At 61.9% G+C, this 20,810-nt stretch overlaps 1 protein-coding gene and 1 long non-coding RNA gene across 6 annotated transcripts; one reads left to right on the top strand and one right to left on the bottom strand.

Annotated features, from left to right (window-relative positions):
* Positions 1–153: 153 nt before the first annotated feature.
* On the bottom strand, positions 154–20,140 carry TOLLIP (toll interacting protein). Of its 5 annotated transcripts, none has more exons than XM_049714053.1 (6): positions 20,118–20,140; positions 10,370–10,519; positions 6,597–6,779; positions 5,738–5,890; positions 4,996–5,086; positions 154–2,177 (listed from the first exon to the last, which is right to left on the bottom strand). In XM_049714053.1, exons 3-6 carry the CDS (start codon positions 6,753–6,755, stop codon positions 1,966–1,968), a joined length of 615 nt encoding a protein of 204 aa, XP_049570010.1. In that variant the 5' UTR covers positions 6,756–6,779; positions 10,370–10,519; positions 20,118–20,140; the 3' UTR covers positions 154–1,965. The 5 variants fall into 5 exon arrangements, with proteins under 5 accessions (XP_049570010.1, XP_049570007.1, XP_004278130.1 ...); XM_049714050.1 differs by lacking the exon at positions 20,118–20,140 and adding an exon at positions 19,484–19,774; XM_004278082.4 differs by lacking the exon at positions 20,118–20,140 and adding an exon at positions 19,595–19,771.
* LOC125965259 (uncharacterized) lies at positions 13,879–14,444 on the top strand. Its single transcript, XR_007478956.1, has 3 exons — positions 13,879–14,011; positions 14,182–14,334; positions 14,369–14,444. It is a non-coding gene; the product is annotated as an uncharacterized LOC125965259 (long non-coding RNA).
* Positions 20,141–20,810: the final 670 nt, after the last annotated feature.

Below are 20,810 nucleotides of genomic sequence, written 5' to 3' on the forward strand. Positions count from 1 at the left end.
CCAGTCAGAATGCAGCCTGTGCCCTGCTCTGCCTGCACTTACGAGTCCTGTAACTAGTTTGCTGGTGAGTTTACTGCGACTGCTGTCAACCTGCTTGTTACGAGCCGAGTTAGATCAGAACAAAAATGGTCAACTCTCCTTGGAGAACTTGACTTCTCTATTTTACACAGACCATTTATTAAATTAGAAGGCTGAAAAGTAAAAACGTATCTTACAATCAAGGAGGAATCTGGACCCTGGACCCCAACAGAATGATCAGAAACGCAAAGCTCTGAGGACCGTTTCTGCCAACACTGGCAGGGCGCCTGCTGGAAACGCCTCTCTCCTCACCAGCACAGAGCGGCAGCCAGCTGCACGGTGCCCCGGCCCCGGGCGCCCGAGCAAGACGGCCCCCACCCCACCCCCAGGGGCTGCCTGGATGGGGAGTGCAGACATGAACGCGAAGCCGGGGCAGGAAGGGCGTCTGACTTAACGAAGGCCTCACAGGCATGACCTTCCTCTGACCTAGTAAAGAAGCATCCATGGAAAAGGACCATGAGAGCTGGCAGGTCTGGGGCCGCCCTGAAGCTAAGACTCCCGTGAACGGAGGCCCGGGCGGGGCGGCTGGGGCAGCGCGGGGTCACCTGGGGCTGGGGGCCCGGCCTGTGTGGAGCTGCGCCGAGTGTGGTCAGGTCACCGCCCAACAGTCTAGGGCTGCAGCCGAGGAACCATCGCTCTCAAGCATCTGAGAAGAGCCTGCGGCAAAGGCACAAGTGGTCCGAACCCACCAACCAACGCAGGTCTCCCCGAGCCGGGGCCACCGTGCACGCCCGGGGGAGACAGAAAGCGGCACTGCACTTAACCTACATGGAGGGAAGGGCTGCAGCCTGAGTCCTCCTAACTTCCTCGGGCTGGCCTTCCACTGACGTCCACACGGTTGGGATCCACCTCTATGTCCAAAGGCTGGGCAATGACTCCAAAGACAGAGCGGTGACCGCGACTTACCGCGGACCGCAGTGGCCACAGCCAGTGCGTCACTTCGGAGACACCATTCAGATTTGATTTCCACGGGGCATCACCCAGCCTGTCCCCATCCTCTCTGTCCGCGGCCGGAGCCAGGGCCAGGGTAGCATCCACACGGCAGGGCGCCTCCTGCCTCTTGGGAAGACCTGCCAGCACTGACGGTCACCAGACTGCCCTCTCTGTCGCCCAAACTGACCCACAGGCCTGGGCCCAACCTAGTCTCCCTAAATTAACATCGGCAGTAAAAGCCAGGAGTTCCTAAATGCCCTTTAATAAGCAAATACAAGACTGGATCTGTTTCTTACACCCCAGTTTTAGTTCTGTTGCCAGAGTGCATCCCGGGGGGAGCGGTGACCCTTCGGGACAGCATCACACAGAGGCGGGTGAGACAGCAGGAGAGATTGAGGGCCCAGGGCTCGGGCCAGGGCTCCCGACGCCACGCCCAGACCTGGCTGCTCTGCACTCAGGCTGAGCTCTGCAGCCGAGGCTGGACGGGGGTGAGCAGCCCACGAACACCACCAAGGGGAGGAGACAAGTTTTCAGCTGAAACTTCTAAGTGACCCCAAACCCACTGTCAGTGGGTTCTGTGTGCCTTGCGTTAATGGGCCTACCCGATCAGGTCGCGTCACTGCAGGCCACCAATCAAACCAGAGAAGGCTCGGCGCGAAGGCCCTGGTGGGGGCAGCTGCTCCCAGGAGAGCCTCCCGGGACGGCGGGAAGGCGGGCGCGCACACGGGACACGGCCCTCCGACCAATGCGGGAGAGGCCCCCCACCCGCCGCGACCACGTCGAGAACGGCTGCAGGAACCGAAAACCACATGCATCCCGAACAAGGGTGTGGACTGGGCTACACAGACGTCCGAGGAAGGGGCTACGCAGGGTGCGTTCACGGGGATCTGCTGGGGACGGTGCTCCTGGGAGCTGGGCGGGCAGGCGGGCAGGCGGGCTGGCAGCAGAGCACATCTAGGACTCCTCGCCCATCTGCAGCAGGGAGTTGATGGCCGCATCCTTGCTGCCCCGCTGGGCCTCCAGCACAGAGCGGATCACCTCCCGGTCCATGTTGGGGAACATGTCCTGGATGGCCTTCAGGTCCTCCTCGCTGCAGCGGGGCTGGGCGCTCACGGCTGGGGGCAGGGCCACAGGCACCATGCCGGGGCTGCACACGGCGGGCATCCCTGAGAGCAGGAGACAGGGGTCAGGGAAAGCAGCACCTCCGACGCGCGGGCTAGCCGCCCTGGGGGTCGGCCCCCCAGGTCTCGTCTCCCAGCGTGACCTCAGAAACTGGCCAGACACTCGTGAGAAACCAGGGGCGAGCAGCCCCCCGCCACTCGGTCCCCGGCATCTCACATGAGCCCACTTCACAGCGGGGGTGGCAGGGGCAAAAACAAGCCTAAGAACGTGTGCATTTACACCACAGGGGTCAATTCTCATCCATCAAAGGCCACAAAACAGTTCCCTCCACCTGAGAACGAAACAGCAAACCCAGTCTACGCTCCTTTGCCCCAACACCTGAGACTTTCACGCCGTTTCCTCTGTCACACATTCCAGAACAGACTTTCCCAGCTTGGCACTCACATCACAATCAGACACTGACAAGGAAAGAAAACTCACCCAGCGCGTGCCCAGCACGTGCCCAGCCTTCCCCGTGACAGCAGACAACCCACGAGGCGAGGTGCTCACGAGCACTGCCGCGCCGGGGCCTGTGCGCTCGAGCAGAGGCCCTGGGGCCCCGGACACCCAGCCCCGCCAGCTACACGTGGGGCTCCTGGTATCACTCCCTCACACCAGCCACGTCCCCTCACTCCCTTGTTAGACACAGGTGACAACTGAGAACCTCACGGCATCTCAACTGCTGGAAGGTTCAGTCCGAGCACCTGGTGCCACCGGACCCCAAGACAAAGCTTTGACTCCTTGTCCTGAGATGGTCTCGTGGGGGAACCCAGACAAACGTAAGGAAGGAGAGTGTTAAGAGGCTCCACGCCTAACCAAGTGCAGAGCCTAGTCAAACACCTCTCTGAAAAGTAGAAACGGATTTAAAATCATTAGTTCTGGGACTTCCCTGGTGGCACGCTGGTTAAGAATCCGCTTGCAGGGCTTCCCTGGTGGCGCAGTGGTTAAGAATCCGCCTGCCAATGCAGGGGACACGGGATCGAGCCCTGGTCGAACATGCCACAGAGCAACTGAGCCCGTGTGTCACAAATACTGAGCCTGCGCTCTAGAGCCTGCGAGCCACAACTACTGAAGCCCGCGCACAGCAACAAAGACCCAACTCAGCCATAAATTAATTAATTTAAAAAAAAAAAAAAAGAATCCGCTTGGCAATGCAGGAGACGCGGATTCGGGCTCTAGTCGAGAACTAAGATCCCACATGCTGCGGGGCAGCTAAGCCTGTGCGCCACAACTGTTGAGCCCGGGGGCCACAACTACTGAAGCCCGTGCGCCTAGAGCCCATGCTCCACAACAAGAGAAGCCACTGCAATGAGAAGCCCACGCACCACAACCAAGAGTAGCCCCCGTTCGCTGCAACTAGAGAAAGTCTGCGTGCAGCAACGAAGACCCAATGCAGCCAAAAATAAATAAATAAATTTTAAAAATAAAATAAAATAAAATCATTAGTTCTTATAAACTCAAAAGCACAAACAATCCGCCGAACCAGGCTGGGAGCGCTGGACTGAGAAGTTTAGGACATGATTTCCTTTCCTGTCTGAAGTCAGAAGATCCTAAAGGCGGCTCAACGCCGTCCAAACCAAAACTGGCAGAAGGGCCGACAAGTGTTGAGACGAGGTCGCATCGGCTGCAGGTGCGCGACTGAGGCTGCGCTGGACACACACGGCTGCCTCCAGGGACAGAGGGGACGGGACGTGCTCCCAAGGCAGCAGCAGAGCCCAGCCCCTCCGAGTCCCTCCTGGGCCAGCCGGGCCGAGCACCGGCCCACACCCCCCGCCCACCGGCCTTTAGTCCTGGCCGTCCTGAGAGGCGAGAGGTCGCTTGGGTCCCAGGCGGGCACTCAAACCTGGTGAGGCCAGGGCCCCCAGGTCATTCCACGAGCCCAGGAAGGTGCTCGCCCACCGCCTTTCAGAAAGGGGAGGGAAAGGGAACCCGGGACTGGGGATGGCTGACAGCTTCACTCCGCGAGCCCCCCGCCGTCCGCCCTGGCCTGGTTCGCATCCAGGCCACACCCCACCGCCTGCATTTCTGACACTTCTGGGAACAGTGGAGACAAACTTCAGGGGGCACCCTGGCTCTCCTTAGGCCCCTTCCGCCAGGAGGGTCTTGGGTTGTAGCGTGGGAGGCAGGCGGTCCTAGGGCAATTAACTCGGGGCCCCACAGTCTTCACCTCGCTCTGGACGGAGTTTAGAGGATTTCAGGGACGTGGCCACCACCGTGCACACGGCATCCTCGGCGTCACTTGGTCTCTCCGGTGCCCCGAGCCTCCCGCCGCCCATGCACTGCCCGGGTTTTATGGTGGCTCACGTGGGGGGCGAGCTGAGCCCAGGACCCGTCACGGCCCCGGATGGGAGCCGATCACAGGCTGACGTGAAGGCTCAAAACTCCAAAGGCGGAAGAGCCACAGTCCAACTTGACTTTGCTATGCTGTGCGAGCCGCGCGTTCAGAAAGGTTACCAGCGCGTAAGGTAAGAAGCCATAAAGATAAAAAGATGGGAGAGAAACAGCAACGCTGGAGCCCGGGGTCCATCCACCCAACAGGAAGTGATCTTGTGCTGCGGTGATTCAAAATGCTTAGAAATCACATTTCAACATCTCCATAAATTTCAACTCACCTTCTCTGTGCCGACAGAGAAAAAACAGACCCTATTTCCTACACGTGCACGTAACGTTCAAACGTAACAGCGGACCCCTGGTTTCAGGAGGCTCTCCGGGCATCCCTTGAAGACCAGGCCCAGACTCTAGCCCACACCCCGAACCCCCACGCGCCTCCCCGCTGCTCGAACACCCAAGGGCATGCGCCCGGGGAGGAGAAGCAGCACACACCTGTGATGGGCACGTAGCCAACGCCCTGCTGGTACACAGTGGGCATCAGGACCACGGGCTGAGGCGGCATCATCATGGCAGCCGGCAGTGACTGAAACACACCAAAGACAATCAGGGGTCAGAGAAGAACACAGCACACATCCGAACCTCATCACTCCCAGCCTCGCCAAAAGCGTCCTGGGAGGGACAGTGCAGGGCCTGGAGCCCAGTCACCGGGCCCAGGATCGAGGTGGGTCCAGCCAGGCCCTGCATCCCGTCCAGCATCATCAAGTCCCTGCCCACACCGACACCCCAAAGGCTCCTCTGCCGGAGGACTCGGGTAGAAGGTGGCATCAGGCCTGCTGAACCACGGCTGAGACGTGACCAACAGAGAACCCCGCTCAAGAAAGGAAACCTAAGCTTAAACTCCAGGGTCAAACCGCCTCTCTCTGTTTATAATTCTTTAGTTAAGTACAACGATGGCTTTCCGTCTACGTAGAAACGCCTGTTACAGAGGCACGATGGCATGTTCACGAGTAAACTCACTGATGTTGGGACCTGCTGTGAATCAGTCCAGCACCAGAAAGGAGGTGAGACAAGGTGCCAGAGGAGGCGGCCGTGAGGCTGGGCAGTCGGTCCCACCCGGGGCCCCTGCACCCCCTCCCCGCGTCCACATGCCAGAAACACCTGGGAGTAAGGGCGGGGATGCCGGTAAGCCCGGGAACGGCACCCCAGTGGCCATGGGCCCGCCGGCCGGCCTCACCGTGTAGGACAGGACCAGGTTGATCATGCCCTCCTTGTCGTCGCCCTGCCGCCCGCTCAGGCTGTACCATTCGTCCACGACCTTGCCCTGCCTCAGCGCCTCGGGGATTGTCACGTGCGTCCAGGCAATGCGGTCGTCCATGGAGAAGGCTCGCTGGGGGGCGACGGGAGATGGCGGTGACCCCAGGGCTGCCCGGGAGGCCGCCCCACTCCCCCAGCCCTCCCGGCAGGGTGTGCGCGGCCCGGGGCCGCCCCGCTCTCTCCACCTCCTGTGGGCGCAGGGGGAGGGAGGCTCCACCGGGCCCCTGCAGACGTGCGCCCCCCACAGACCACATGCTCCCCTCCACCCCAGGGCCCCAGAGGCGACGGGGCCGGGTGTGAGGGAGGACCCGGGAGGAAGGGAGGAAGGCAGAACCCTGGGGACTGTGGCCACTTCCCAGCCCCGCTGCCCACCCCCACCTCCCAGCCCCGTCAGCCGACCACAGGCGAGGGGGCAGCTGACCCGGCCTCAGGAGCGGTGGGACACGCCCAGGCAGGCCCTCGGAGGGCCAGGCTGAGTTAGAGCCCAGGGCACCCGACGGCCCAGAGACACTCGGGAGGTTCCTGCCACTCACGCCACCCAGCCACGGGCCCTGACCACGTCACACCTGAGCTGCGTACAGATAGCGGCTGCCTGACCTGCCTGGTCGGGTGACGCCCACACGCTGGACACAGGGTGGTGACGTGTCTGAATGCAAGTTCTAAAGACTCTGCAGGGGAAACGTGCTTTTCACTATGCTGGGGACACCAGGACACCTGTCACAAAGCCACAAGAAACCTGAAGTTCTGGAGCGGCTGAGTGGCCCCCGCGCGGCGCCCACCTCGTCAAAGATCTCCAGGTAGAAGGAGTCCACACCCGGGGGCACCGTGCACTGGATGACCTTATTCCAGCGCGGGTTCTTGGCGCCGTTGTGGGCTGTGGGCGTCTCGTACACCGCGTAGCCCAGGCGCAGTCGGCAGTACGGATCCATGCGGGTCATGCCGTAGTTCTTTGCCAACTTGGCCTGAAATAAAGCCGATGTATGAGACGGGGCAGCGGCTGTCACAGTGGAAGCCGCAGCTCAGCTAAGTGGGCTGCCCCTTCCACTCACGGCTTCCAGAGATTTCTGGGTGCCGACCCACCGGAACACGGCTGTAACTGAACCGTCAGCCCTCCGTATCCGTGGATTTAAGCAACCACAGATAAAAAATATTAGGAAAAAACATTCCAGAAAGTTCCAAAAAGCAAAACTTGAATTTGCCACACCAGCAACGAATTTTATAGCTTTACACTGTGTTACAACTGCACGCACACAGCATTTACCGTGTGTCAAGTGTTACGGGTAATCCAGTGATGACTCAGTACACGGGAGGATGTGTGTCGGGCACGTGCAAAACTGCACCGCTTTATATAAGGGACTTGGGCATCCTTGGATTGTGGTGTCTGTGGGGTCCCAGAACCAATCCCAGGGACGACCGTGCTCTGGGACCCAGGAGGGAGGAGAAAGTCCAGGCTGGGTCCAGTGTTTCTGCGATAAGGCACCCGGCGCCGTGCCTGACACTCAGGACACACCGGCTGCTGCTAGGCAGGGGCTGGATCCCCACCCAAAGGAGGAGGAGGGTGAAAAGGGCAGGCCGTCCCAGGACAGAGCCAAGAGCCACCGAGAAGAGAAGCAGGGGGATGGGGGCCACCCCGGAGAAGCAGGGCCCAGCCAAGGCCTTCCCTGCGCCCTCGGAGAGTGACCGTGCTGGCTCCCCGGCCCCGCTCCCGCGCAGGAGCCTTTCAGCAGTGACCATCCCTGCCCAGTGCTGCATGGGGGCCAGGGGTGCAGGCAACTCATCTTGGGCACCAGATGAGGCAGAGCCCACCCACATCTCACATAGGTCACGGGCCCACCTCAAGCCAGACGCGCTGCTCGGGACGGCTGGGATGCGTTTGTAGGCGCAAACGTGAACACCGATGAGCACATCAGGCTGTCGGTCGGGAAGTACTGACTCCCAGTGGATTATGGGCTTAAATGTAAAACCTAAAACTGTAAAACTTGCACAGGAAAAACCAGAAGTCGTCTTTGTCATCTTTTAGGCAAGGTCAGCAAAAGCACGGCCCAGGAAGGACAGCTGGCGGCTCCCTGGGGACCGTGAGGAGGACAGAGCAGCCCCGTCTGCGGCATCAAGTCTGATCACAAACCCGTGTCCAGGACATAACGGACCCACAAACCTCAGCAATGAGAACACAACACGGTTGAAAAACAGGCAGAAGATCTGAAGAAGAAAAGCTCGACGCCAATTAGCACGTGAGAAGACGCTCCCCACCATCGGCCATCAGCGACACGCAAAGCAGAACCCCATGAGGCCACAAGGAGCTGCTGGACGGGCTCAGACCCAGCCCGCCGGGCCAAGCCGCCCACCCCCAGAGCGCAGGAGTCCCGCAGGCGGCTGGGAGAAGCCACGGTGTGGCAGTGCAGGGACCAGCCTGGCAGCTTCTCCAAAGCAGACTCCACCCAGCTCGGGAGTTGGGAGTCCACTCCGAAATGGGAACTCACACTCACACAGAAGCCCGTGCTTCACAGCGGCCCGGGGCTGGGACCCCCGTCCCTGCTGGGCAACAGACAGACTCGGGAAGTGCCCCGGGGCCTGAGCTTGGTCAGCACTGCGGTCAAGGGCAGGCCCACCGACAGGCAGAGGGAACTATCTGTGTTGCTGGGGAAGCTCTCTTCATCACAGGGGTGGACAGGCTCGTTAGAGGTCATTGAAACACAGGCTAATTCAAATCAGTGCATTTTAACATATGTAAATCATATTCAGTAAGGTCGATTTTTTAAAAAACAGCAAAAAATTCCCCAAAGCCCTGCTGCCTGCACTGACACCCTCTCTCTTCTCCCCTCTGGAAGGCTCCGCACAAGCCCCTATTCTGTCTGCGAGCCTCCTTGCCCCCCCGCATCCCCCACTCTCGTGCCGACTTCCCCAGAGCTCTGGCCGGGGCTGCCCACGACCGCACGTCCCAGAGCCACCACCCCTCCGTGCAGGCCCAGCCTGAGCCCCTCAGGACGCCCGCCTTATGTCACTGCTGGACCTCTGCCCTGCAGTCCACAGTCTCCCGGCCTCGGCCCCCTGCCTTTAAAACATCCTCGACTTAACGTGTCCGACACCGAACCGCGAGTTTCCTTCCCGGCCTGTTCCTCCTGTAATTTCCCCCATTTTGGTCGAGGCTCCTCCATCCCCTGGGTGCTGGCAACAGGCCTTGGGGTCACATACCCGCCTGCCCCCACGTGGGTGCGCCCCGAAGTCGGCTGGTTCTCCCCCAGGAGCACCAAGCGCAGGGCCTTCCAGCCTCGCCCACATCTTCCCGACACAGACCCCGAGGGAGCCCTGAACTCCAGCTCAGGACAGGGTGCCCACTCAGAGCCGAGCCCCAAGGCCACAGGACCCCCAGCTGGCAGCACCAGGAGGGCCTGGCCCTGAAGCAGCCCCCGGCACAGGGTGGCGATTCCTGTTCATGCTGTACTTTCCACGATAACACCTGGGCCGCTCCACACCTGCCCCCCAAGCTCGCCATCGGCGCACCGCACCCCGGCCCTCAGGGCGACGCAGGCGTTTACTGCCGCCCTGCCCTGCCCTCCTCACCCGCTGACTTCCTGCTCCTCTGTCTGCAAGAGCAAACACGGATCGCACGGGCAATGTCTTCCCGAAAGCGCCCGGCAGAGGGCCTCAGCCCTCACACGCTGTTGTCTTCACTGTGAATTCACTAGAGCAGTTCTCAGGACGGCAGATTTTCCCCCCAAAACTCCTAGAAGCCGCCCTGGTATTTTCTGGAAAACACGTAGCAGCAAAGTCTGGCACGGGCCTGATTTTCGATAGCTTCAAGGCCGCTGTTTTGTCTCTGTCTATCCGCCAAGGCTTTTCCGGCTGAATAATCCGACGCTCGTGGCCTGAGCAAGGCCAGCGGCCCGTGAGTGCGGGAGGCGCCTTCCTTCTCCTGGACCCCGACTGGCCCCAAGGCCGTGCTCTGCTCACGGCTGCTGCCCTCTGCAGAGGCCCGTCTGCCACCGTGCTCTCCTCCTGCGCCCCCGGCACCACGAAGGGGACACGGAGGCCTGGCCTGCCCGCTTCCAAGTGGCTCCCCTGAGACATCGACTGGGCTGCGCTGTAGGCACATGAGTGTCTGAGGAAGGCCACCCCGAAGCTTACTGGGCACAACGACTCGCCAGGCACGGCCCTGGTGTCTGCTGCGGACAAATGGACAGATGGACAGATGTCTCTGCCTCCCGCGGCCTCACGCAGCCCGTCAGAGCAACGTGGCAGCGCCCTTTCTGTCCTGACAGCACATCTGGTTCTCCCGGGGGCCGGGATGACCGGGCAGCAGCCACACCGCCCCTTCCCCGGCACCGGCAGGGCGAGCGGCGCTCCGGACCCCTTCTCTAACTCTTCCCGGGGAAACCCGGGCGATCGTCAGTATCTTCACATCCATCGCTCTCCACGAGGTATGTGTTTCCAGAAAAACGGGATCAGAGGAAGCCCCATCCATCCACATGGCAACATGCTACGACAGCGAAGGCCCCGCCCCGCCCGCTCCGGCCCCCTCCCCCCGCCCCCCCCCACAGGCGGCCACACCCACCTGCACCACGGTGATGCTGAGGCGGCCCACGGTGCCCAGCGCCCCTCCGTACTGCAGCTGCTGCGCAGCCTGTGCGTCCAGCTGGATCTGCTGCTGCTGCTGTGTGGGCGTGATGCGCAGGAAGTCCTGAGGCAGCTCCCCGATGTACACCTGCGGAGAGCACGGCGGTCAGGGCTGGGCGCCACCCGCCCACAGGACGAGGGTCCGCGGCGGCAAGATATCCACCCTGCGGACCCCTCCCAGGGCCTGCACTCTCGGCATCAGGATGCACAGCAAACGGGGGGCTCTGTGGAGGCCCGAGTGCATCTCCGCCCTGAAAGCAGGCCTCGCGTCCTCGCTGGGCCTGGGGGCCTCACACGCTCTGGTCCACGTGTCCACGATCCCTTCCCCAGGACCAGGACCGCCGCAAGCAAGGCCTGTCCACCGTGAGCGCTGTTCACGGGGTGAAACCTGAAGCTTGGATGTCCAGTGACTTGGAAAGGCCTCTGTGCTGATACCCTCCAAACGTCTCCACGAGAAACAACTTGTGTGCAAAAACGCCCCGGAGACCAAGAACCCAACAGATTAACCACCAGAAGCCCGGATACCTGGCCCTGGACAGGTGAAGTGATGGGGACACACCTGATGGGGACCACACTCAGGGACACACCTGAGTGTGGAGCCTGGTGGAGCCTGGGGGCTCCAAGAGTGACGACTCCCAAGAAGACCGCAGGAGACCATGCACGGAGAGACGGCCCACAGCCAGACGGCCCGACCGCCTGTGTTCAGAGCCCTCGACAGCCGCACCGTTGCTCGCCCCCCGGGGGGGTGCGGGCCTGGAGGGGCCACAGTGTGAGCAGAGCCCAGGTGAACGGGAGGGAGCAGCCGCAGGACCCACGATGGAGGTCTGGCTGCTGGGGGGGGAAACCGGGGCCACAGGCCCCCTCAGCCGCACAGGGGACGTCACAGACCCCAGCCGCGGGCCCTGAAGAACTGGATGGAAACGGAAAGGAAGACCCCAGCGTGTCACAGCGAGTTCTGGCAACTGCGCTCACAGCAGCCGCCAGGGACCACTTGACGTCCGGGCGCCGCACGACACGGGGGTCTCTGCTGCGCAGACCAGACGGCACCAGGCAGGGGCCCAGACAGCACCCCATCCACCTAGCTCACAGCGCCCCTGGGAGAGCACCTCCCCCAGCGAGCGCCCCCAGCGCCTTTCCTATCGAAGGTCCCTGGGAGGGTCTGGGCCTGGAGATCATGCGCTCCCACCAAGGCTGATGGAAGCGCACACAAGGGCGCTCGCTGGCTCCCAGCAGCCCGCACGCCGACTCTGCACCCAGGGGCCTAGCGCTCCCGCTGCTTCTCTCTAAAAGCAAGCCCCCCGCCCCCCCCCCCCCGACCCTCTGTCTGGGAGCCAGCTCTGCGTCTCACACCTCCGCTGCATCAAGGGCCCAGCCCAGGGCAGGGGAGGGTGCCCCCGGAGGCTGCCCCCCAGAGGCCCCGGCGTTGCCAGGAGAGGAGCGCAGTGCCTTCCATTCCCTCCCCAGGGCATCGCAGGCCGCGTTTCCTGGGCGCATAGTGCAGCCGAGTGGGTTCCAGGACAGGCCCTCGAAGGAAAGCGGGTGGTGACACCCCGTGGGCCACACCCCTCAGGAGGGCTGAGATGCCCAGGACACGCCAATCGTCAATTCCTGCCAGCGCCAAGACCAGGCCCCCGCGACCCCCCAAACGCACCCCATCCAGAGCCCCTCAGGCTCCTTGCCGTTTGCCCGGTACTCGTCTTACTGAAATGACTCTCCCAGGGGTCGCTGGCGCACAGACCACACCCCCGCCTGCTGGTCTGAGGAATGACTGCCCACCTCAGCGCCAAGGACCCCACAGGGAGCAGGCCGCAGGGGGACATTCAGTGGCGAGAGTGACAGGTCAGGAAAGGCCTCTCTGTTCCTTCAGTGATCCTGTCTTGTCAGGAGCTCCTAGAGGTCATGAAACTAGAATGAAATGAAACTCCTGGGAGGTATGTTCCCTCTTTACTGTACTCATCTTGGTTTTGGGGTTCAGCACAGTCCACACAGGAGCCACGCGGGGACAGCGGGCCACGCTGAGGCCTTAAGGGAGGGGGACAGAGCACAACAAACCAATCCCACATGGTCAGAGCCTGTGAGGGGTGGGGGAGGGGGAACACAGCCCAGGGAGGAGGAGCCTCCAGGTCTGCAGGGCCACCCACCTGAAGGCACCCTGGGGACACCTGCCCTAGGCCCGCCCGCCAGAGACAACAGCAGGGGCGAGGCCCAGGGTGATGGCGGGTCAGGGCAGGGCATGTGGGGCTCAGCACCCAGCAGCTGACGGCTGCCCCACCAGCCAACAGGCCCCGTCGCACAGCAGCCCCAGAGGCCTGCGGCAAGCAGTAGGCTGCACGCTCATCCCAGCGCCCCCCACCCCGACAGAGAGGCCCCGGGACGCGCCCGCTGAGGCCTAGGAGACACCTGCCAGTCACGGCACGGGCCACTGACGTTCTTCCATCAGTTCAGCATCTTCCCAAAGGAAGTTACAAGGAAAACTCCAACTGCCAGCCGACACCTGCAGCCACGGGGATGGGTCTCCACACGGGTCACCGCCCCCCACAGACACACACACCCTGCTCCTTCCTCAAGTCTCCAGCGCCTCCTGCCGATGACCTGGTTTCAGGAAACAGGAAAAGAGGAAAAAGCCCAGAAGCAACAGGGAGGGAGGGCTGGCGCCGTGGGGGGCTCCCCAGAGGGTGCCACTTAGTCCCTCCCCCCTCGCCCCTCCCGCCACAGTCCTCTTCCAGGTTTCACTGCAAAAACCTCTGTGTCACCTCTCCTCCCCTATTCCTATCCCTCAGGCCTCCCCCAACTTTCTAAATGACCCAAACCTGGATAGGCCACTCAAGCCAGAACGTCTGGCTGTCCCAGCCCTGCCGGACACAAGCTCCGGACGCGGGGACTGAGACACGGCGTTAACTGAGCACGAGGACGCCGGAGGGTCAGCGAGAGAGACAACGCCACTGGCCCAAACGAGGACCAGACCACAATGCTGACAGGACAGCAGCGTCTTCCACGGGGCCTTGCCCAGGGATTCTGGAGCCTCTCACGCCAGCCCGGGGTCTGGGTGCGAGAGAGATGGATCACCCTGTCCACACCTGAGTAAAATGAAACAGCCAGTGACGGGCCAAGGGGCGCCGGGGCCGGGCATCGCACTGCAAGTCTTTCAACTTCACCGTATGTGCGGATTTTCACGCCAAATGCTGGGGGGAAATCACTGCTCCCGTGGCGCTCGTAGTTTAACAAAAGAAGACAACTGCTGAAAGTCGCAGCGCTGTACATAATCACAGGGTGAGCACCCCGGGGCAGGTGAACAGCCGGTGACGTAAGACGGTGTAGACGGCTGAGGCCACTTTGGGAGAAGACGCCACCTCAGCAGAGGCCTGAATGGCATGAAGGCGGCGGTCATGCAGAGCCTGGGAGGGCCCTGTGCACAGGCCTGGCCAGGAGCCCGCCAGGCAGATTGAGGCAGGGAGGTGGCTGGAGCAGAACAAGCAAGGGAGAGCAGGAGGGTGCAGCAGAGGACAGGAGTGTCGCACCAAGGCCACTGATGGGCTCTGACTCAGAGATGAGGAAGGGAGCAGGTGAGCAGCCGGGGCAGGTGAGGAGCCGGGGCAGGTGAGGAGCCGGGGCAGGTGAGCAGCCGGGGCAGGTGAGGAGCCAGGGCAGGTGAGCAGCCGGGGCAGGTGAGGAGCCGGGGCAGGTGAGCAGCCGGGGCAGGTGAGGTGCCGGGGCAGGTGAGGAGCCGGGGCAGGTGAGGTGCCGGAGCAGGTGAGCAGCCGGGGCAGGTGAGGAGCCGGGGCAGGTGAGGTGCCGGGGCAGGTGAGGAGCCGGGGCAGGTGAGCAGCCGGGGCAGGTGAGGTGCCGGGGCAGGTGAGGAGCCGGGGCAGGTGAGGTGCCGGGGCAGGTGAGCAGCCGGGGCAGGTGAGCAGCCGGGGCAGGTGAGGTGCCGGGGCAGGTGAGGTGCTGCACATGCACATCTGGCTCTGCCTGGCGCCCGGCCCCAGCGTGTGACAGTGGGGGGTGGGGGCGGGTGGGACCAATTGAAGGGGTGCGGTTGTTGTGGGTGAAGCAGAGGCTGAGAAGGAATCCGATGCTGGACCTGCTCGGAAGGCAGAGCCACAGGAGCGGCTGAGTGGGCAGGAGAGGCGAGGCCGCCCAAGGGGACGGGGAAGCCAGGGAGGGTTCCAGGGAAGGAAAGGGAGGGTCCGTGTGCGATGTTCTTGGGAGACAGGGAGCCGCTCAGGATGGTCAGCCTGGGGATGAGTGGGGTGGGCACTGACACCCCCCAAGACCCCCAAGGGAGCAAGACGGAGGAGCCGTGGAAGGAAACCCGTGTGAAGAACGCGACCCTAGGCAGTGAGAGGCCATCGCACCTGTGCCCACTGCCGCGGCCGTGCCCACAATGAACCTGCCAGACAAGCCGCTGCGGGGCCCCCGCCCGAGCCCCACCCCCATTCGGTCACCCCCGCACCTCGCAAAGCACAGGTGGCTTCCCGACCTGCAGGACCCTCTCACTGTCGGCTGAGGCAGCTGCCCCTCCTGGGCCCCCAGCCCCGCACCGCCATCATCCCACCCAGCTCCTGTCCAGCTGGTGGTGAAGCAGAATCACCAGAGGGAGGTGGGTGGAATGGGAGGTACACAGGCAGGACTGCAGGCGGGGAGCCCGAGGAGTTGGCCAGGTGTCTGAGAAACGACAAGTAACGCAGGGGCCGAGCAGCCCCCAGGCCGTATACGTGGGAGGGTACGGGCACAGAGCTGCTGGCCACAATGCCCAGATAGATGCCACAGACACCGACAGAGAGCAGAGCGGGGGAGCGGAAAGAGGGGCTGGGGGTGCTCTCAGATGCGGGAAGAGGCACAGGGCTGGAGCACACCAGCAGCTCAATGGCAGATGCCTCACAGGGACCTTCACGTCCCAAGAGAAGGAGCCTGTGTGCCCAGAATCCCAGACAGCAAACATACCTTTCAGGAACTAGAGAAAGCAGCACGTGTCTCAGTCCCTGTGAGCAAGCACCAGCTTATCAAGGTAACACTGCCCCTGGGAGGATGGGGAGAGGCCACCCGAGGCAGCAACCCATCAGGAGGAGGGCGGTTACAAGGGTTAACCTTGCAGCGCAGTCCGTACGTTAACATTTCCAGGACAACCCCAAAGAGAACAGAATGACAACATGTGTTTTCCAAACCGGCAGAAACCAAAAAATGGAACTTAAAAAACTATATTTAATCAATCCAAAAGAAGGCAAGGAGAGAAAAAGAAACAAAAATAGACAAATAAAAGCACAAATGAAAGTGTTAGGAACAAAAAGTGTGTGTGTGTAACTATACACATAAAACTATCTAACACATTCCAGCTAAAAAATGAAGACAGACTTCAGATTTGACTTTTTAACAATCCAGCTCCATGTTGCTGACAACAGACCGACCTGACACATGTTCTGAAAGATGTGGTCCAACAATGAAAACCCCATCAGGCAAACACTCCCTAAAAGAAAGCTGGCGTTGCCATGTGGCATCAGACCAAACGAGAAAGGCCTGTGCATGGCCAGCGGGGTCACCACACGCAAAAAGGTCCAACTCACAGGAAGACGGGGCCATCCTAAACCAGGATGCGCTCCTAACTCACCCTGAGAATCCAGAGCAGAGCTCACGGGGACACGGGCGATGGTCTAGACTCCAACAGTGCGGGTCCACAACTGTACCCGAAAAAGAGAAAGCCAAGCGCAGGCCTAAAAAGAAAAACAACTCCTTCCTCTGAACATTGGAAATGAAAGAGAAAGAACTAAGCAGCTGTCTTGCCTTTCCCATACAGACTGTATTTAAGGACAACCAGACAGCGTTCATCTATACAAACAGGTCCAGCTAATAAATGCAGAAGAAGTGACAAAATTCAAACATCAGGGGCTTACCCTGGTGGCACAGCAGTTAAGAATCCGCCTGCCAATGCAGGGGACACGGGTTTGAGCCCTGGTCCGGGAAGATCCCACATGCCACAGAGCAACGAAGCCCGTGCCCCACAACTACTGAGCCAGCGCTCTAGAGCCCGCGAGCCACAACTACAGAGCCTGCATGCCACAACTACGGAAGCCCGCATACCTAGAGCCCGTGCTCCACAACAAGAGAAGCCACCGCAATGAGAAGCCTGCGCACCGCAACGAAGAGTAGCCCCCGCTTGCCACAACTAGAGAAAGCCCGCTCGCAGCAACAAAGACCCAACGCAGCCAAAATAAATTTAAAAAAAAATTCAACTATCACCCTCTGCCACCCCCAGTGAAGTCAATTATCAATTCGTGCAAGGCTGATGAGAACCTGGACATCCCCGCCCACCCAGGCATCCAGACAGCTCACCCTCAGGCCTGACGAGGGAAAAGACATGAGAGGAAGGAGGGGCCACACTGATCAACCAGCATCTCCAATAGCAGGACAAGTGGTCCCTACTGGCCCCCTTTGGCCTGGACTCAATGGGACACACCACACATCGTAGCCTGTGACCAAGCCTTGGCCGCCGTCCCGTCGAGCTGACCGGCAGCACTGTGGTCAACAGTGGCGGGTCCCGCAAACCCCCCCGACCCGAGTTCTACCTCAGAAGGCAGAGAGGCCCCCACACAGGTACTGCTGTGGGTGCCCATCGGGTGCTTTTTAGTAGTTCGTGGACCAGACAAAATCACAGCATGGAGAAGGTCTGTCAGAACAGAAACACCAGCACTGCTGAAAGCGGGCAGACAGCACAGGGCTGGGCATCCCTCGGTGGCCATTCAGGGAGGGACTCACCTGCAGATGCAAACACCACGTCTCCTGGAACTTAAGCAAATTCCTAGCCCCTCAGGCTCCCCTTCTCAGGGACAAAGGGAACCTCCCCAGACCCGTGGGACCCCCCCTTCTGCTTCCCATGCCCGAGGACTCTGCCTGTCCCTCCTTCACCACGAGCGGGAAGAGACAGTCAGACTTCAGAGTCAGCCCAAGCGAGCGTGAATCCAGGCCCTGGGAGCCCTGCTGAGTGACCCTGGGCCGAGGCTGAACCCCGTCCTGTGTGGGTAGGGCTGGGTCCCCCCGGCCGAGGGCGGACCCTCGGGAGAGCCGCCCAGCCAGGACCCGGCATGGGGAGCACCTGCCGGATGCCCCAGCTGGACTTGCAGCTTCTGCCACGAGCCACGCCGTCCCGCGGGGCCTCCACCGCACCACACACACGACAGCACGTGGGAGCTCCTTCAACGCCAAGTCCGTACACCCTGGCAAAGGAAGAGGTCTCCACCAGACCCCGAAAACCACAAAAGGAAGGGTTCTCCAAGTCTGATAACCGGCAAAAAAGCCTTTACGAGTACAGTTAACCCAGAGGGGGTGGGCCAGCGGGGAGATGTGGAAACGAGAGGATGTGTACCAGGCAAAAACCTTAGGGGGGAAAAAAAACCAGTAGAAAGTAAACAGTCCACTGTAGCAACCAGATCAAATGCAAGGCCAGATGCACCTGCACTGGCGGCCCTGCCCTCTGGCACAGACAGCCCTGCTCAGGACCCTTCCTGGCCTTGAAGCAGCAGCCCCCCATCTCCCAGACCCTGTCCCACTCTGTTTTCCATGCTCTCCCCTCCCACCACCCCACAGCTCCTGCTACCCCATCGAGTCTCCAGTCAGAGACCCTTGCCCCAACACCCTTACTCAGCCCGGCCCCGGCCCCGGCCCAGGCAGGCCACCGTTCACCCCGACTTGAATTCAGACCTCAGGGTCTGAGAGTGGATGCTCTGTGAGACCCTGATGGCAGGCGTCACCGTACGGTGCCACCCAAGATACCGAGAGCACCCACACCATCTGGGCAAGCCACACAGGCTCCAGGGCGCCCAAGACCCCTGAGCCCCCAGCAGCTCTGGCCCGGACCGAACCTTACTGCACGAGCACAGGTCATGGAGGGCAGCCCTCAAACACCTGCTGGTCTACGCATGGGGCCCACGACACACGGACAGAAGGCCCACGACCACTCGACAAGAGAACACACCGGGAAGCACCGCACAGGGCCGGTCAGCCGGGTCATCGAGACCCCGACAGCACAGGCCCCAAGTCCGGACACCGTCCGCCGCCCTGGCCCTGTCACAGCCCTGTCACAGCACATGGCCGACGTCCCCCTTGGTGAGAGGAGGGGCCCACCTCCACCAAGCGCTCCCTGCGCCTGGCCCCGAGCCGGCTGTGTGTTTGCCTGTGGTTCCCAGCAGGCTGAGGACACGTGACGGGCCAGGAACGGGGCCGGGCCGCTTGCCCGTTACGCCACCGCTCCCCTCCCGAGGGAGCCGCTAATTTGCTCCTTGTGCTGCTCTGATGAGCCACTTGCCCAGAAATGAGAACGTGTCGACAGACCTCGGCCTGCTGTGTAGCTCACTGTACGCAGTGCCGGTGAAGACGCGGAAACGCTGAGAAATCATCCTACTGACTCTGGGGCGTTTCCACAGTCGGCTAGGAACTCCCATCAGGTCCCATTCAAACGCTCAGAACGAGCGTCTGTGCCCGGGGGGGTTTCTAACAAGCCCTGGTCTTCCTCAAACTCAGAAAAACGTTCTGTGGCTTCTTCTCCAGTCGGGAGAAACACAAACAAGACTTGTCAAGCCCGACTCGAGGGTGAGGAGCCCCGGCAGCCGGGGGCTTACCCTCAGCAGCGGCTTTCAGAGAAGGCACATCAGAGTGTCCACAGAGGAACCTTGTCCCGACTCAGAAGGACCCAGGTGTCCGCCTACCGTGCGTTTCAAGACGCTGTGATAAGAAGCTCACTACTCGTGAGGACGCACCCCAACCCAGTCCGAACGCCCGGCTGGAGGCGAGTCCCCAGGAGCCGGCCTGAGCCCGTCTGGACTCGCTCGCCGGCAGCGACACAATAAGCTGGGCCAGAAGACAGGACGCGAGGGCTGCGCGGAAGGGCACCCAGCTCGCGGCTCCCAGACCCTCATTTGTCACTTAAGAAACCGAGGAACAGAGCCGGGCCTGGGAGCCTCCGCCATCCAAGAGCCTGTCCAGGGTTCAGGGTGCTTCTCTGGGTGCCTCCTCCTTCCGAGGACCCACTGGGTGCGGGGCCTCCCCCAACCCGGGGACCCACCCGGTGCGGGGCCGCCCCCGTCCCGGAACTCCCTTCCGCTTGCCCGGAGCCCGGCGTCGGGCCCTCCCCTGCGCCCTGAGGCCGCGGAGCCCGCCCCCAGCCGGAGCCTACCGGCCCGCGCTGCGTGCTGACGGTGGTCGCCATGGTCTGGCCGGCCTCAGGCCTCGCCCTCCGAGAGGTGACGCGCCGGCGACCCTTCGCGCGGAACCGCGATCTAACTATTACCCCGCAAGGCCGCCGCCGCCACAGTCAGCTGACGGCCGGCCCCGCCCCCGCACTGCCCACTGCGCCGGCGCAGCACCGCCCCGCCCTTTCCGGCGCCGGGCGCCTGCGCAGTCGCTCCCCGCCCTCGGCCCCGCGAAATGGCTCCCGAGCCGGCAGTGTGCGCATGCGCGCCGGGCTGGTGGGGGTGGGTGGGGGTGGGTGGGGGCGGGCCGTGGGGCCGGGCCGCGGACTGTAGGTGCTGGTGCATCCGGCTGGACCCGCGGCCGGAGCGGGTCTGGGGCCCCGCCGCGCCTCGCCGAGTGACTGGAGTGACTCGGTGCGGCGGCCGCCCTCCGTGTGTGTCCGCGGTGAGGCCGCGCGCTGACCACTCCGCCCCTTGTTTCCCGCCGGCCGCTCAGCAGGGTCTTACCCGAGGCTGCTGGCCGAGCTTCCTCTGGAGACCACGGAGCTTTGCTGTTGTCCGTCCGAGGAGGAGGTGGAGAGGCCTGGCTTCCCCTAGGCCTGGTGTTCTGCTGTTGACACAAGCAGTTTCCCAGGCACTACGATCAGACAGGGCTGCTGACCACTCCAGTCACGGGTGGACCTCCTCCGCCACCCGAGCTGGGACACTGCTGCCACTTCCCATTACAGCTTCACCTTCTAGATGGGAGTTATTAAGAAGCTTCCAGACAGCATCCAATCCACAGCAAAACCCCGCTTCCTTAAACCCTCCCCAGAACCACCTACAAAAGCCCCAATTCTATAAGGAGTCCTTTCTAATACCCTCTAAGTTCCCCGGTGCATCCCCCAGGTGTGTGGTCTCCTTAGCTGTAACCAGGAAGAATCCCAGCTTGTTGAGTTACAGGTGTGTTCCTGGTGGCCTGCCTGGAGGGCACTGACACACCCAAGGTGTGAACCGTCCTTTTCCTGTGTGTACTTCCCAGAGCCCTCAGGAGTAGCCAGCCCACTGCATAGTCTTTGTAACCCCGCATTTGCCATAGCGACTAAATATCTCATCCACTTGGCCACACATCTGTTTGCCCTCCACTTGCACCACATCCCATGCCGCCATTGGTGATAATTTGAGGAACTGGGTTGCCCCTGGATGACACAGGCTCCTGGT

The sequence above is a fragment of the Orcinus orca genome, chromosome 8 (genome assembly GCF_937001465.1).
Source record: "Orcinus orca chromosome 8, mOrcOrc1.1, whole genome shotgun sequence".
Lineage (NCBI taxonomy): Eukaryota > Metazoa > Chordata > Mammalia > Artiodactyla > Delphinidae > Orcinus > Orcinus orca.